At 43.0% G+C, this 17,693-nt stretch overlaps 1 protein-coding gene across 4 annotated transcripts in view; it reads right to left on the reverse strand.

Moving 5' to 3' along the window:
- RBMS3 (RNA binding motif single stranded interacting protein 3) overlaps nucleotides 1–17,435 on the reverse strand; it is a 989,419-nt gene extending 971,984 nt beyond the window's left edge. For 3 of the 4 annotated variants that reach the window (XM_075921984.2, XM_075921980.2, XM_075921981.2), the window contains exons 1-2: nucleotides 17,274–17,433; nucleotides 16,499–16,686 (exon numbers count right to left, since the gene is read on the reverse strand). In XM_075921984.2, coding sequence (XP_075778099.1) covers nucleotides 16,499–16,675 — 177 coding nt within the window. In that variant the 5' untranslated portion in view covers nucleotides 16,676–16,686; nucleotides 17,274–17,433. Of the gene's footprint in view, nucleotides 1–16,498; nucleotides 16,687–17,273 lie in introns of all 4 variants that reach the window. The other variant, XM_075921983.2, reaches the window with a different exon arrangement.
- Nucleotides 17,436–17,693: the final 258 nt, after the last annotated feature.

The raw sequence follows: 17,693 nt of genomic DNA on the forward strand, positions 1-17,693 counted from the left end.
CTTGTATAAGGAAACAATTTCTGATAATCCTACACTCATCCACAGGCTACAATCATTCTTGCTGACATACCCCTGCTAAAGGTTAACAAGCAAACCCAGGCTAAGCTTTTTGAGTTGAGTGGGAGGCTCCCTGGTCCTTATGCAGCCAAACTGTGTGCTGCATTGGTTCTGGCAGAACACACTGAGGACTAGTTTGAGAAAGTGTCATACCAGAGGGTGGCACAATGGCAGCCCTGTCACGGAATTTCCATGACAAAATTAATAAGTACATTAGGCAAATCTTTGACACCATTTGCCAGGAAGATTCTATTGCTATATGTGTGTGCATCAATGCTGTTTGGCCATAATACTGACCCAGGGAGTGCTAGGTAGCTCACAGAAATACAGCCTCTGGTCCTCCCATACTTCTGCCCCCCTCTCCGATTGCATAGAACAACTTACCGCCCCACATGGCCACCTCCCACTCAGCCCCCAACCCCAGATGCCTGCACAGCAATTAGTCCCTAGGGTGCCACCTCCATACCACCCAGCATGGCAACCACCTGCTCAGCCCCTGACCTCAGGTGCCTCCACCGCAACTATTTGCCAAGACACAACCTCCATACAGCCCTGCATGACCGCTGTATTCTCAGCCCCCGACCCCAGGTGCCTGCACAGCAACTACTTGCCAGGGCACCTCTTCCATACTCACCCACAAGGTCGCCACCTGCTCAGGCCCCAGCCCCATCCAGCTGCACACCATTTGTACTCTGCCACCCTTCCATTGCTTCAACATACAGTATCTCTTTCATGATCAGTTGTTAAGGATCCTCACATTGTTTGAGAACAATTCCTGCTGCTGAGCATACAGGTTATCTCTGGATTGACCCTCACCTCCTGGCCTTCCTCAGTCTCTTCATCAACTTGTGTCTGTGTATCTGGGACAAGTATTTCTGGCTCTGTTTTCTGAGAACTATTTATAGTGTCCGAGGGTATAGTCATAGGATCCCCACCCCATATTCCATCCAGTTCTTTATAAAATCAGTGCCGGACTGAGCCAAAGTTGCGCCCCGGGCAGCGGGCACGCGGCACATGCGCTGCCCAGCCCCAGCCGTGCGGCACATGTGCGGTGCCCCTTACCACCACGCATCAGGCACCCCCCATAGGTTAGCGCCCCGGGCAGCTGCCAGGCTAGCCCCCCCCCCCCTTTAATCCAGCCCTGTATAAAATTGGCATGTTTTGGGTACAGCACTGTTTACCTCCTTTGCCTTATGGTAGGCCTGTCAGTGTTCCTTGATCTTGGCTTTCCATCGAAGGGTGTCTCACTCATACCCCTTCTCACATAGGGTTTAAGAAATGTGACTATATGTTTCCTAGTTCTTATAAGTCACTCCAATTGCATTGATTTTTCACCTCACACACTGATTAGATCCAAAAGCTCTGCATTGCTCCAAGCTGGAGAACATTTGGTTCAACAGCCACCACCCCTGTTTCCTTTAAAAGATGCCCTGAAGACCACCACACAATGTACCATGGACACAGGAAATGGATTTAAATTTCCCAGGGCTTGCAGGTGGGAGGGGAGGATCTCTTTACCTGTAAACATTATGTGAATGAAGAGCAGCTGAGTTCAAGGTGATGTCCAGAGTGGCTAAACGAGGCACTGTGGGATACATGCTGGGGTCCAATAAACTCAACAAAACCCATACCTAGTACACACTGTGTGATTGTCCACAGCACAGAGACAGAAGTCCCTTCTGAGACTAAATGGCCATATTTTTGTCATGGTTGCAATGAGGACACTCAGAGGTTTGTATCACCAAAAGGCAGGTTTTGGCAACAAAATGTGCAAATGTAGACAAGGCCTTAGTCTGAGACCTCTTTTCGTTTTTGGGATTGAAATTATGGGAATATAACCCCTTCCTTCTTAAATTCTGTGGAACCTCTTCCATGGCTTCCATTCAAAGGAGGGATTGAACCTTCAAGATGAGAAATTATTCATGGAGATGGGTCTTGAAAAGGGATATGAAGGGAGGGTGGGAAGAAGGGGTAGTAATAAACTGGAGGGTATATCCCACTTCCACTGTGCTCAGCACTCAAAGATCCATTGTGATACCGGACAATGCTCTGAGAACGACAGAAAAGCAGTTTGCTATTAAACGAGAAACAGGGTCTGTCATCATGGGAAGTGGTACAGCCTCTCCAAGCATCCCATCAAAATGCCTGCTTAGCACCTCTTGTCTGAATGTAGCAGGCATTGACATTGAGGTAGAAAAAAAGAGTTACCTTGTGCAGTCACAGTGGTTCTTCAAGATGTGTCCCCATGGATGCTCCACTCTGAGTGCTGGTCCATCCTCGCACCAGCAAGTGGAGACTTTTCTAGTAGTTTCCACTGCACTGTGTACGAGGTAATCCATTTAGAAAACCTCTGAGATGAAACTGTTCATTCTTTGGATCATTCAGCGTAGGACAAAAACAGCCTAGGGGAGACTCGCCAGGGTCTGGTTCAGTCCACATAAAATGCCAGTGCTCTATGGATGTCGAGAGTGTGCCATGCCGCTTGAACTGGGTCGGCATGCAGCTTAGGAAAAAAGGCAGGTAAGTGTATGGGTTCATTGATGTGGAAGGGAGAAGGGACTTTGAGGAGGAACTTTGGGTGGGATCAGAGTATCACTCTGTCCTTCGTGAACACCAAGTATGGGGGATCAGCCATCAAGGCGGCGAGTTCGCTCACCCTCCTACTGGAGGTTATTGCGACCAGGAAGGATACCTTCATGGAAAGATAAGACCAAGAGCAGGTGGCTAGAGGCTCAAATGGTGGCTTTGTCAGGCTTTTTAGAACATGGTTCAGATCCCAGACAGGGACAGGAGGGCGGACGAATGGGAAAGTGTTTTGCAGGCCCTTAAGGAACTGTTTTGTTATCAGATTAGCGAGGAAGGAAACCTGATCGGTGGGATGATGAAAAGCTGATATGGCAGTAGTGTGGACGTTGATGGTGCTTAGAGCGAGACCTGACTGTTTCAGGGGTAATAAGCAGTCCAACAAAATAGGGAGGAGGGTGGACTCCAGACGTGTTGTGTGCAAACAATTAAACCATTGAGAAAATCTATTCCATTTATATAGGTATTTTCCCCTGATGGATTGTCTTCTACTGTTGATCAGTATCTCTTTCACAGGAGCCAGGTGTGGAGATGAAGCTTGTATAGTTCTGGATGGAGAGTCATCCCGTAAGTTTGTGACAGGAGGTCGTGATGGAATGGGAAGGGATATGGATCCATCATCACTATCTTGTGAAGGTAAAGATACCACATCTGTCTGGGCAATGCCGGTGCCACTAGTATGACCCGAGCTTGGTCTGTCCTGATCGTGTTGAGGACTTTGTGTAGGAGGTGAAAGGGAAGGAAAGCGTAGAGGAGAGGAGCATCCCAACTGATAGAAAAGGCATCTCCGAGGGAGTGTTTCCCTAAGGCTGCTCTGGAGCAGTAGAGGTGACACTTCCTGTTGTTTTTCGTGGCAAAGTGGTCTATGTCTGGTTGGCTCCACTGATAGAATAGTGGAGCAAGAGCGTGTCTATCTCCCATTCGTGTTGATCATGGAATGTGCAGCTTAGGGCATCCACTGTGACAATGAATACCCCAGGAAGGTAAGAAGCTACTGGGGTGACATGATGTGCCAGGCACCAGTTCCATAATTTGATGGCTTCCGTGCAAAGGATGGGGACCGTGCACCCCCCTGCCAGTTGATGTAGTACATGCAAGTGGTGTTGTCTGTCATGATAGTAATGGACATGAGCTATGTACGGTTCGAAGTGTTGGCATGCACATCTGACTGCTCGTAATTCGAAGAGGTTGATATGAAAGGTTTGTTCCATGAAGGACCATTTGCCTTGGGCTGTGATGTTCCCTAAATGGGCTCCCCAACTCATAAGTCAGGCATCTGTCATAACTGTGAGCATGGGGGAAGGACGCTGGAAAGGTACGCCATCTAGCATGTTTAAGGAATTGTCCACCAATTAAGGGAATTGAAGATACATGGTGGAATAGGCACTATTTTGGAGAGTTGGTCCCTGGAAGGCTTGTAGGTTGTGGCCAACTATGACTGCAGGCCCCTCATGTGGAGTCTGGCCAACTTGACGACATACGTCGTAGAGGCCATATGTCCAAGGATTTTGAGGCATTTGCATACCATCATGGTGGGAGCTGATTGCGCACTCATGATAAGGTCGCGAATGGTGTTGTATCTGTGTTTGGGTAGAGTAGCTTTTGCTGCTACCAAGTTGATGAGGGCCCCTATAAACTCCAATTTTTGCATTGGAAGTAGCGTAGATTTTGTGTGGTTTATATGGAAGCCCAGGTTGTCCAGAAGGTGCATAGTGGTGTCGGTCATGGTTTTGGTTTCCTGAAGGGGTGACCCTTTTATGAGGCAGTCATACAAATAAGGGAATATCATGACCTCTTTATGCCGAAGTGAGGCCATTACGACCGCCAGAGTTTTGTAAAACATCCTGGGGGCAGTTGAGAGGCCAAAGGGGAGAACTCGGTACTGGTAATGTTGGGTGCCCACCGTAAACCGTATAAAAAGTTTGTGAGCAGGATGGACCATGATGTGGAAGTAGGCATCCTGGAGGTTGAGAGCCGAAAGCCAGTCCCCTTGATCCAATGTGGGGATGATTGTTCCTAAGGTAACCACTTTGAAATGGTGGTAGGCAATGTACTTGTTGAGTCTCCTCAAATCCAATATGGTTCACCATCCTCCACTTTTTTTCTGGGTTAGGAAGTTGAATAGAAGCCTCGTCCTTGGAATTCTGGTGGCACTTGTTCTATGGCACCCAGTTGTAGAAGGTGTGATACCTCTTGTTGGAGAAGGGTTTCATGAGATGGGTCCCTGAAGAGGGACGGGGTAGGAGGGTAGGTAGGAGGCAAGGAAATGAAAGGGATGGCATGACCATATTGGATCAGTTCCAGGACCCATTTGTCTGATGTGATTTGGGTCCATCGATGGAAAAAGGCCCGGAGAGGGTGGTTGAATTGAGAAAGATTGAGCGCAAGTGGTGGTGGAGTGGCTTTCTGGCTCTCAACATATTTTTCAAATCTGTTGTTTGGTTGCAGGTGGGTGGGTTGCGGAGGAGTGTTGTTAGTGTTGGTGCTGGGGTCTGCAACATCAGGGTCTTTGTTTCTGATGGAAGTCATATCTGGTCTGTTGTCTGAAGGGCTCCCTGGGCCTCTGCTAAGTCGAGTACCTTGTTCTTTTAAAAGGGGGAGTGTACATTCCCAGAGTCCTGAGGGTGGTACGGAAGTTCTTCATAGAATATAACACTTAGTCCATCTTGGCTCCGAAGAGGTTGGTCTTGTCAAAGGGTAAGTCTTTGATTTTCTGCTGTAAGTCTCTCAGGACTCCTGGAATACATCTAGACTACAGGCTTTTGTCATCAGAGGCTTTGTCGACAGAAACTGTCGACAAAGCCTCTGTTGACAAACAGCATCTAGACTACATCCAGTTCTGTCGACAAAGCAAGCCACTTTGTCGACATGAGAGTGTAGGCAAAGGACAGTGTAGATGCAATAACGCCTTCTGTCGACAGAACTCTGTCGACAAAAGGCATTATTCCTCGCAGACTGAGGTTTACCGCCATTGACAAAACTGCCGAATTCTGTCAACATAACGTTGACAGAACTCGGCGGTAGTGTAGATACAGGTATAGTTTTGTCAACAAAAATGGACTTTTGTCAACAAAACCCTATAGTCTAGACACACCTCTGATGCCTGAAACCACGAGATCCTTTGGAGTACAATTGCGGATGCCGTAATACGGGCCGTGGTGTCTGCTACATCCGTTGTGGACTGCAGGACAGTACGGGAGATAGTGTGACCCTCCTGCATGATGTTGAGTAAAGTTGGTCTCTTGTGTTCTGGAAGGTGTTGAACCAGATCTTGCAGTTTGGAGTAGTTGGCATGGTCATAGTCCGCTAGCATCACCGTATAATTCGCCGCTCTAAGGAGCAAGGTGGTGGAAGAGTAGACCTTGCGGCCCATGATGTCGATTTTTTTGTGGTCTCTGTCCTGTGGAGTGGTCCTGAGGTTAGGCTGTCTTCTTTTATGTCGAACAGAATCCACGACTAATGAGTTTGGAGGGAGATGGGTGAAAAGAAAGTCCATGTCTTTAGGGGAGATAAAATAGTTGTGGTCAGCCCTTTTGTTTGTCGGGGTAATGGACAGGAGTTTGACAGATGTTATCCGCAGGGTCCGTAATAGCCTAATCCATGGGGAGTGCTATTCTAGAAGTAGTGAGAGAGTGTAGTGTGTGTAAGAGTCGATATTGCTTTACTTGTACCTCTTGAAGGTCTTGCTCCTGCACCAACGCTACTCTTTTGAAAAGGTCTTAGAATTTTCTTGCATCATCGTCGGATGGTGGAGTTTCGGCTATGACTGCCTCATTGGGAGATGATGAGGAATTATGTAAGAGAGTCCTGGAGAGGAGTGAGCTGGAGAATTTGGCTCAGTCACCAAAGTAGTGATAGGAGGCGAGGCCAGTGGTGGTCTAGAGATAGTAGAAGGGGGACGTGGCTCCCATGGCTGAGTCGTGTATGGTGGTGGCGAGTAGACATACTGTTGTGCATACCATGGCGGTGGAGGAGGAGGGTATGCATATTGTATTGAACCAGGTTGCCAAGAGGGAGGTCTGTGAGCCAGACTAGAGTGTTGGGAAGAAAACCTACTCCTTGATTCTGTGCCCACCTCTCTGTGGGTATGTCTACACTACAATGTTAGTTCGAACTAACAGACGTTAGTTCGAACTAACATTCATAGCCGCTACACTAGCGCTCCGCTAGTTCGAATTTGAATCGAACTAGCGGAGCACTTAGTTCGAACTAGGAAAACCTCATGTCGGTGCGGGGCTTTTTCAGCCCAGATACCAGTGCCATTTTGGTATGGTGCTTTGGTGCCGAGCAGTCCTTATGTTGGCCTGCCGATGTGGCCGATGCGGCTAGTGCCATTGGTGTATCTGGTGCCATAGTTGTGGGCGGTGCCGATGGTCTCTGTTTTGGCTCCAAGTGGGCTCTCTTGTGCGGTGCTGACATCTTGGATGGTGCTGTATCAGACATGCCAGGCCTATCGTTGGTGCTGACCCATGCAGCAGTCGGTGCTGAGAGTAGTGAACGGGCTAGGGAAAGGCCCGTTTTCAATGCCACGAGGCCGGAGTGGGTAGAGCGATGAGCCTTATCCATACCTTTATTCTGGGAGGCCGGTTTTGAATCAGCAGCAGAGTCCTCTGAAGATGGTCGAAGGGACTTCTTATAGAGGAGTGTCTTCAGCCTATTAGCGTGATCACAGCATGCTCTTGCCATGAGTTTAGAACAGTGGGGGCACTTTTGTGTCTGATGTGACTCCCCCAGACACTTTATGCACTTGGAGTGCCTGTCAGAAATGGGCATAGCATCACGGCACGTCTCACACCTCTTAAAGCCGGGAGAACCAGGCATGAGGTACCAGGGAAAAGTGGCAAGCCACAACAAAAACTTTTTTTTTTTCAAACTTTTGACTGGGGTGGAGAATGGGATTGAAAGATCTTGGATGATGAAGTAACTGTAGGGATTAACTGGGTATTTATCTATTATTTTCCCAGAAGTTGAAGAGAAAAGAGAGGCTCCGTCTGCTGCCGAGGATGGTAGAGAAGGAACTGAAGAGCTGCGCCACGCACGCACCTAACAGATTCCAATGACACAAAGGGGCACTGTGGTGCATGTGCAGTGCGGTGGAAACTGCTAGAAAAGTCTCCAGTCGCCAGCGCGACGACGCACCATCATCCAGTGTGGAACACCCACGGGAACCACTCAAAGGAGAAGGGATGGTGACCTATTCCTAAACCCTGATTCTCTTTCCCTGCAGATCCTGATGGGCTGTTGAGGCCTGCAGTGCTTCCATGAAAGCTGGTGTGTACAATTTAAGGGACTTAAAGGGACACGCTGGAGTCTTTTAGATGATAAAGTTTTGCATCAATCTGTTCCAAAAAAGTTCTAAAACTCCTTCATAAAGTAGGCACTGAAGGGGTTGCTGGACCTCCTGTGGGAGTCTTAAGGACTGTAGCCACAAACTTCTGAGCAAGGCCACTGCTGAAGACATGGTCCTGGCTATCAAATCAGCCATCTCCAAAGCAGCGTGTAATGAAGCCTCTCCGATTATCCCTTGTCCAGCAATGAGAATACTTGTCTAGCATCTTGGGGGAGCAGGTCCTTGGAATTTCTGCATGGAATCCCATGTGTTAAAATCATACCTGCCGAACAGTGCCTTCTTGTTTGCAGCTTTGAGTTGTAACTCTCCAGTAAAATACATTTTCCTACCAAACAAGCCTAATTGTTTTGAATCTTTTGATTTTGGGATTGCACAAATGACCCTGCCTTTCTCCTTCAGTACCATCAGGGATACTAGGTTGGGGGACGGGTGTACAGGAACCCATAACTCTGGGTAGGAACAGAATCTCTACCAATGACATTCTGCCTGATCAACACTTCCAATGTGAATGTATCTCAAGAGGAGACTGTTCATTTTTTTGTATTTTGTCCACCCATGCCCACCTCCCCATCTTTTCTTTTATAGTCATTCCTACAGTGTTGTGTATAATTTGTGATATAAAAGTCTCAAGGTCGAGATCTGGCATTTTTAAAATCTCTGCAGAGCACAAGGCATATCTATGATGTTACATAATACTAATAAATAATAATAATGGTATATATTTACAAATTTAATTACATCTCATGAAATCCAGGAATCTTGTAATTGCATTAGGTTTGGATTCAGAGACAGATTTTTTACCAGAAGAGTCTGGCAGTGAGTACAGTCTTCGTAATATCCTCAATGACGACACAATCATTAGTTAATGGTGAAGATGAGAATTTAGTGGTGCTTGAGGCAGTTGCTGAAATCAATTACAGGGAGCCTGTGTTAATAGAAGCAGAGGTTCCACTCCTTTTTTCACCTTCTAATCAAACAAAAGAGTTATCTGAGGGTGACGTGAAACTAATGTTCTTGGTACATATTTTCAGATATTGCTAATATAGTTGTGCTGACCAACTTGAGTCATACAGTTACCTTGAAGGGGAATCTTTTTTACCGTAATAACTCTGAAGCTATAAGACAAGATGTTGATAGCAAATGAATTCGGAGGCCAAAGAACTATTTATTAGCCTAGCCTAGCCTAGGGGATGATCCTGCAATCCTTATTTGCCCAAGGAGTTCAAGTTAGTTCAACAGAGCTTTTTACTTTCCACGTACATAGCAAGACTGTCCTGTTAACAGGACCTATTTTTATTGGGTAGATTTTTAAATGAAAAGGACAAGCATGTTTAAAAACATGCTAGCTAGTCATGATGGCTACTGAATAATTATATTGTACTGTTTAACCATGGCTACCTAGCACATTTTAAAATGACTGTCCTTGTCTACGCTAAGAGGTGTATTTTATGTTGTGCTAATTAAAAATGTGTTAGTTAACTCAGTTTCTGTCACAATGCGTTTTCCCATAATAGACAAGGCCTCTCTGAACAAGTAATGTAAACAACTAATTTAAACAAATATACAGCTGTTATTCCAGGATAGGAGCCATACAAAGTTGAAGAAAGATAGGAGCAGAGAGTGGTAGAGAAAGAAGGAAAAGAGGGACATTAATTGTGGAGATCTTTAATATGTTTAAACTCCTTGAGACAGGGTCTGTCTTTTATTGTACAACAAAATGGAGCTCTAATTGAGAGTTCTGAGTACTACTTGAAAACACATTTATATATTTATTTTCCCTTTGAGTAATTTCAGTTGTATTTTCTTTTCTTGTCTGTATTATTTGAAAATAAGTTATTGGGAACTAACTGTACAGTGAATATGTAAATCCCTATTCTCTGATTGGGTAATTATGGCTGGCAGCCAATCAGTGTTTGGGATGCACATATTGTATAGCTAGTAAGAAATAATTCCAATAATTACATGAACAAGACTCCCACAACCAGTCAGACTCTAGGGAACTATATAACTGAGGGGAAAAAATGAACAGTTTTGTGTCAGTAACTTGACAGCATCACTGCACTCTAATTGGCTTAGTCAATTCCATTTCAGTATAATGATAAATATCTGTGAAACATGGAAACAATTTGGAATCATAAATGTTCACCACAAGCACTGAGAACCTAAAAACACTATAGCTGTCTACAACTATAGTCGAAATATCTGTAAGGTCATGGATGTTAGTGTTTCTAACTTAATTAATCACCTTTGATTCTAGCCAAACAATGATGATGCAACCTGGCACCCAACTGTTGATTAACTCCTGTGAACACTAGATAAACTTTGGTTCACTGAAAAGAATACGCCACTGAAGCTGCGATTTAAATGATCGCGGCTTCATTTACATTTACATGGCTGCCGCGCTGAGCCGACAAACAGCTGATCAGCTGTTTGTCGGCTCGCCGCTAGTCTGGACGTTCCCCCTGTCGACATCAAAGCCCTTTGTCGGCAGCCCCGGTATAATAACGAGGAATAACGGGGCTGCCGACAAAGGGCTTTGATGTCGACAGGGGGAACGTCCAGACTAGCGGCGAGCCGACAAACAGCTGATCAGCTGTTTGTCGGCTCAGCGCGACAGCCATGTAAATGTAAATGAAGCCGCGATCATTTAAATCGCGGCTTCATTTGCCTTTGCTGATCTGTCTAATCTACATGCCTCTGCCGACAGAGGCATGTAGTCTAGACACAGCCATACTGGCCAACCACTGTACAAGGCTATTCATAAGTACTTTCCTTAACAAGGTTGCTTTTGTGAATCACGGCCTAAGTATGTGTCTATTTAAATCATGCACTGCACTGGATGCAATGTCAAACTTAAATCATACACTGCACTGGATGCAATGTCAAACCTACTCAAGTGTATATTATTATAATTTGTTATTTATTTGTATAAATAGAAACCTCAGTCATGAACCAGGATCCCATTGTACAGGTGTTGTACAAACAGAACCAAAATATGATAGTATACATCCATTGGGGGCACGTACTCAAGAGGATCAACACTCTAAAAATATTGAAGAAGCATCAAATATTAATTATTCTTTAGTCCAGTGCAAGCATCCTGTATTTTCTTAGCACATAGCTCTTAGTTCTATCCCTGATGCTTCAAGTGCATTGTTTAGCTAGAAGCCCTGGTGCTCTGGATTTGTTAAACAATCATCCATAACATGCACCTCATTTTCCTCTGTAATTAGTATGACTAGAAATAGTACCAATTTTTAATGAAATTCCTACATTGCAATGAAAATATCTGCACTTGTTCCAGATATCATTCACTGTGTGATTGGCTTTTTGAGCTTCATATGCTTATTGATCATTATAATGAACAATTTAAACAGCTGTTCATTCTTTGCAAAAAAAATTCTCTTGAAATTTATTCAAGGAAAGCAGAAAATTTGGATTAAAGCTCAGAATGGAGAAGGCAAAAAAATGGCAATTGGAAGACGAGGAAGCGATCAAGATCAAAATTAGAGGCAAAGAACTAGAACACACAGAAAAATCTCTTTGCATTGGAGGACTAGTATTAAAGAACAGAGATTGTAAAGGTGACATAAAAAGTAGAACTAGCTCTACAGAATTTGGAAATTTGAATATCTGAAAGGCAAAACACAGTTAGAAAAAAAATCAGTGTATTTGAGATAACTGTTAGGCTGATACTACCACATGGGTCTAAATGTTGAAGTATAAGGAGAAACAATGAATGAAAATTATTGACTGAAGAGGAGAATTGGTTAAGGAGAATAATTTATTTCCTACAGTCTTGAAATTTTCAGCGAGTAACAAGAAAAATGGCTCAGACACAAAATAATGTTTTTACAGAAGATTCAAGAAGTATGACTGAATTATTTGAAGATGTGTCAAGAATGGATCCAAAAAGGACAGAGAGCACGGCACTAGAAATAGAAGATGTCCAAGGATATATTGGATAAATATAGTGAAGAACTACATGGAATAAAAAGGTTTAAAAGTGCAAAAAGCTATGAGGCTGGCCAAAACAGAAAGTGGTGAAAATATATCATTTGGCCCCATCATTCCTAGATGAAGAAAATATTTCAGTTGAAGAGTTTCTCATGCTTCATAAAGTTTTACAATACCTGTGTGGGAGAGTTCTACCAATATACCAGAAAAGGCCTTTTAATATTACCATTTCTCCATGCTGCCTCCTTGGTTTGGGATAGCCTTTTGTTTGTTTTTAACTACAAAGACATATTTTTTATGTGACATCATAGGACTCTAGCATTTGATATCACTTCTTCACTTCTCTGGTTTCGATTTACCCTCCACATTGCTTCATTATCAGTGTTTGAGACCTCAGAATTTGGTTCTTCACCTTCTAGAACTGTTACCTTATGCTGAAAACTAAATGTAAAATTAGACTGAGACCTCATTCTTCTGCTGAGCTCTAGATACACCACTCATAAATTAAGAAATTCTATTCTTTGACTCATCCACTTAAGATATCTGTAAAAGGGCATTGCAGTAGCCCTCTTGGTCTCTGTCTCGGTCTCGGTCTCTCTCTCTCTTTCCTTCCACTGGGTCTATACATGGCCCAAGATCAATTGAGCTACCAACGGTTTTCTTTTGCGACTCAGGCACAGGTTTCTCTAGCCAGCTCCAATTTACTTCCCTTAACTGGCAGCTGGAATGACAGAGGCCTGAGCCAGCAGTTCTTGTTCAGGACTCTGTCACTGTATCATAATAGCAAACTGAAACAGCTTCTCAAAACAACTGATGAAATCTGCCAGCAACCAGGAAAGCTTGTATGAGGATCCAGATGTCTACAACTTGGGTTTGCTGGCTCTGCTTAACTGCTGTGTCCATGTCCCCTCCCACTAGCTCTTCCACAGCAGCTATTATCAGGCTCTCAGCCTTGTGAGCCTAAGTACCCCAGGATATGCCAGCCACAGAAGGCCCAATTGGCAGTGGTCTCAGGACCTTGATTGGTCCAGGCACACTACCTATGCCTGAACGGGATACCAAGAAGTTGCCTTTGCAACAAGGCACTTTCCCAGCTAGATTCTACAAAAGACCTTGCACCTGCCTTTTTCCCAGCCTCACTCCAACCTTTCTCCCTTCCCCTCCTGCCTTGCTCCTGGTCCCAATCCACTTCCTTTGCAGGCTTCTGGCCATAAGCTCTGTTCCAGCACGCTGACTCCAGCTTCACCTACTAGACCTGTCCCCATGGAGATGACAGCTGATGCTTAGTAGTTAAGGAGCAGCTGGAAGTAAGATATGATGACAGGAAGTATTACATTGCAGTAAAAGTGAGCATGCACACAACAAATGTACAAGAACAGAGAGTACATCAAACACACAGGAGTGGTCCTGAAAATTCAAAGCTCTGGAAATGCACCTGCTCAGCATCTGTGAAAATCAGAATTATTTTATGTAGATGCCTCAGTAAGGATCTATAAGTCTTTTCTTAGTTCCTAAATTGAATTTTTTTCATCATAGTCTCTGTTCTAGCATGAAACATGTGAGATTCTCTTCCCAAAGATATCTTTCAGAGTAAGATCCTTGACTAAATAAATGCTTTCACAGACACTACTTTTATAAGCATGTGAGTAGTCTCACTGGAGTCAATGGGACTATTTGCATATTTGAAGTTAAGCATGTGCTTTGATGCTTTACTATATTGGGACCTAATTGCTTACAACATGTTTGATAGACCAGATACACTGGAGAGCTATTAAGAAAACACTGAGACATGTTTGAAATCAGGTTTTCTGAAAAATTCAAAGGTATGTCTATCTACAGTAGGCAGCTGATTTGACAAAATTTCGTTGTGAAGACACTGTGAAAAACATAGCTTTACTGATCTTGAGCCTGATCCGGTTCCCACTTAGCTAGGTTGTCTTCAATGAAAGTGAAACTAGACCTTAAAACGATGCTTTTTATTACACAGGTAAGATCCTGTGTAATAAAGGAAGGAAGGAAGTACTGAAGGTGGAATCCTGAACTGTCCTGAAATCCTAATTTTTGGAAAATTTCAGGAAAAATATGAGTGTGTTTATTTATCTATCTGTAATATGCCAGGAGATCTCATTACTCTTATGTTCTTTATCTTTTACATGGTGTGCTTTATATCAATGATGCAGATCATAATCAACATGTCCTTAGTGTCTATTTAATGATTAAATAAGCAAAGATCATGTTATTTCTGTCCATTTAGAAAGATCTTAGATGATGTTTCATACAATATTTGTTGTTTGGGATTTTGGCTTGGAAAAGTATTGTTTTCCCATGTTAATAGAAAATGTGTTGGATTCTATTACCATTTTAATAGCTCCCCCCTCCCCCATTTTCAATTTAGTCATTTAATCAGAGACCCAAAAGACTTTAGCATTAATGCAAGGTATAAAAATGTACTAGAAAAGGATCCAGAAAGGATTCACACAGTTAGTGAGGTTTAAAATAGCATAGCGCTTCCCACCTGCAGGCACTTGAAATACTTTTGGCAAAAGCAAAGTTAAAATAGTACCTATATTGGGTAAGAAAAGGATACATCATAATACCTTTGAAAGACTACACTTAGAAAAAAAGTATTTTGATTCTATGTCAAGTAGTTGCTGACAACTATACAGAAAATACATTAGTGGAATACTCAGTTATTTACACCTGTTAATGAGCTAAATGTAGTCTAGTACTCATTTCACCGGTAGTCATATGTGTTATTTGCCTTCCAGCTACCCACCGCTGGTACAACATTAGACAGACTGTGAGGTGCATCAAAAAGTAACTACTGAGCATATATTTCTGCTGATGGTAGGGTTTTTAAATGCTTACGGCATTGACACAGCCAACACATATGTAAATGGCAGCATTAGCTCTACATTTTAATTATTTTGTAAACTAATATTGAAGGAATATATTTAAAGTAATGTTAGTAACATGATGTACAAAAATTATTACTAAAACTGAACATTCACAGTCATTTAAATATGTTAAAGTAACATACATTCATGACAGAATTAAATATTCATACACTACAGGGAGACTAAAATGACATCTACACATATTAGAATATTTAAAGTCATCAGTTATTTTAAAAAATAAAAACATTTTATCCAGCTTACTTAGACATAAAGGCCCTATTCAAATTATCAATCTGCAATATTCTGTTTTTCAATCAAAACAATTATACTGATTTTACAAGATGGTCAACAAATGAAAAAGTATCTCAGCTATGAAACACATATGTAAATATTGTGAACTAGCAGTCTCTAGCAAAAGATACAATGATTTCAAAATATTTATTAATATAATCTAACTCTATATAATATGTGGTCTGACAGCTCTTGCACTAATTTATTTCATTACTGGTTTACATTATTTCATTCTATAAATGTTTCCTTACACATTAACATAAAATAAAACTGTACTGCATAGTAAAAGTACTTTATGAAACACTTTCAGTACAATGCAACATTTTGAAATGCGATTAAAATCTATTCATGTGATCCATATTCACTAGGAAAACTGAACAGGTTTCAATGAAACTTTAAGAATTTGCCAAACTGAGTGTTATATTAAAACATATGCATTTGTTCTAATGTGTCTGTTACATACCTATACACATACACAATTTATAGATTTCTGTTAAGTAAATGCATGCTGGAAATATTAATGGAAATGGAAATGAAGACAATGCCTACAGACAAAAGCACTGATCAATGCACCCCGCTAACATTATATTAATGGCAATATTTTCTACTATATTCTCCCTACTTTATGATTGATTTAGAATAAGCTATATAAGCACCAAAGAATAGAGTTAGATCCATTCATCATTGATCTCAGTTACCTAAATGTTTTCATTCAGTACAGTTGTAAGCAGCTGTCCCCTAGTCTACAATGACACAGCAGGGTTGAAGAAAAAGATTTACTAGGCTTCTCTCCTTACAGGTAACTCTCCTCTTGCTCTCAGCTAAAAAAGGATGTTAGAGAAGAAGAGGGACTCACAACACTAAATCCTGAAAGTAAGATAAACTTTAGTACCAACATTTTATCATTTTCAAATTCTGCTAATCTAAGCTCTATAAAGCCACTTTCAAGGCACTGTACCTAGAACAATGCATTTGAGAGAAACACACATCAGTTATGTTTGAATGGGCAGGAAAGTGCTTTCCATCCATTGCTATTTTGCTATGACTCTCCCTCATTTCCCTTGTCCTTAAACAACCTTCCACTCTGCCTTTATACCTCTCTTCTTTACATGTAGAAAGAAAATACCCATCTTTAATAAGAAGAATAGGAAGAATAAGAATAAATAATTAATTAATAACCAGGGTACACTTCTTCCTAGTAAGGCTAGATGCTTTCACTTCCCAAAGTCATCATCCCCTTCATTCCCTACAGAATGGATTCCCATCCCTTCTCTAATTTTCTATCTAACCGCTAGCGATCGTGTAGTTCTTAATAGAAGGCTCCTCTGCTGGCGATGACCGTTTTAAAAAGCGGCACACCTACCTTTTTGTCTTCTTTCTCACTGTTTTGCCTCTTCTCTGGATTATTACTGTCACTAGCAGTTGCACTTTCCCCAGCCTGCCCATCCTGCTGTTGCTGCTGCTGCTGACAGCCTCCAGACCCCTGCGAGTGGGGGATGGGCTCTGGGCACTGAGAAACTCCCTTAACATCCATCTCCATCTTCCAATTCACTGTATTTCAAGACAAAAGCAGACAAAATACTTTCCACCACCCAGCGCCTTTCTTTTTTCAGGAAGCCGTGGCACGCATGGCTCTGGTCGCCTCCTCTGCACCGATCCGGTGCCTGCAATTCCCCCCTAGATCCTCCAGACTTTTGTATCTAGCGAGTGTGTGTGTGTGTGAGAGAGAGAGAGAGAGAGAGAGAGAGAGAGTGAGTGTGTCCTTGGTGCGATGGCCTTCAGACGCCCCTAAAGAGCAAACGCTAACTAAGCGGATGGCTAGCGACTAAGATCAACTCCCTGCCCCTGTCTAATTGTTGTGATTATTTACTTTATGCTATCTATGTCCCAGGCCCGGACAAGCCTTTTTGGCTGCAGCCTTTGAACAAAGTTAACTGGCGGGAACTAAGCACTGGGGGGGAGGGGAGAGCCGAGGAGAAATCACCGGGATTTAACACCGTGAAACTGATAATAACCCAGTAATGTCAAGTAAAAGTTAAACCTCCCCTGTTCTCCCCTCCCCCCCTCCCCGCCCTCTTTCTCCTATCCAGATCCTAGGCGAGCACAATACAGCAAAAGGAAAAGAAACGAATTCAGACCTGAGCAAGGTGCTGGTGACGAGGACGGCAGACGAGCATTTAGCCGATTGTTGCCCTTATTTCCCCCCCACCTCGGCCACCCCCACCTCCCTTTTATAGCAAACGTGGTATCCTTGATGTTAATCTCCTCTCCGTGGTCTGTGTGTATGTGTGTGACTGGAGCTCCCTCTCCCTCAGTCTGCCAGCGCCACGCAGCATTGCACAAGGAGAACTGGAGTAAGGAGAAAAACAAGAGCAAATTCAGGCAGGAAATCTAAACCAGTACTAGCCACCGGCTTCCCAGTTTTTTTCAAAACAAAACAAAAATAAATAAAATATAGGAGACAGAGAAAGCAAATTCGTTTAATAGCAAGCGAGATTACAATAAACACCCAGATTTATTTCATTCCCTATGTTAGCTATCCTAGTCTAGAACTTATG

Source organism: Pelodiscus sinensis, chromosome 2 (assembly GCF_052426305.1).
Source record: "Pelodiscus sinensis isolate ZL-2025 chromosome 2, ASM5242630v1, whole genome shotgun sequence".
NCBI lineage: Eukaryota > Metazoa > Chordata > Testudines > Trionychidae > Pelodiscus > Pelodiscus sinensis.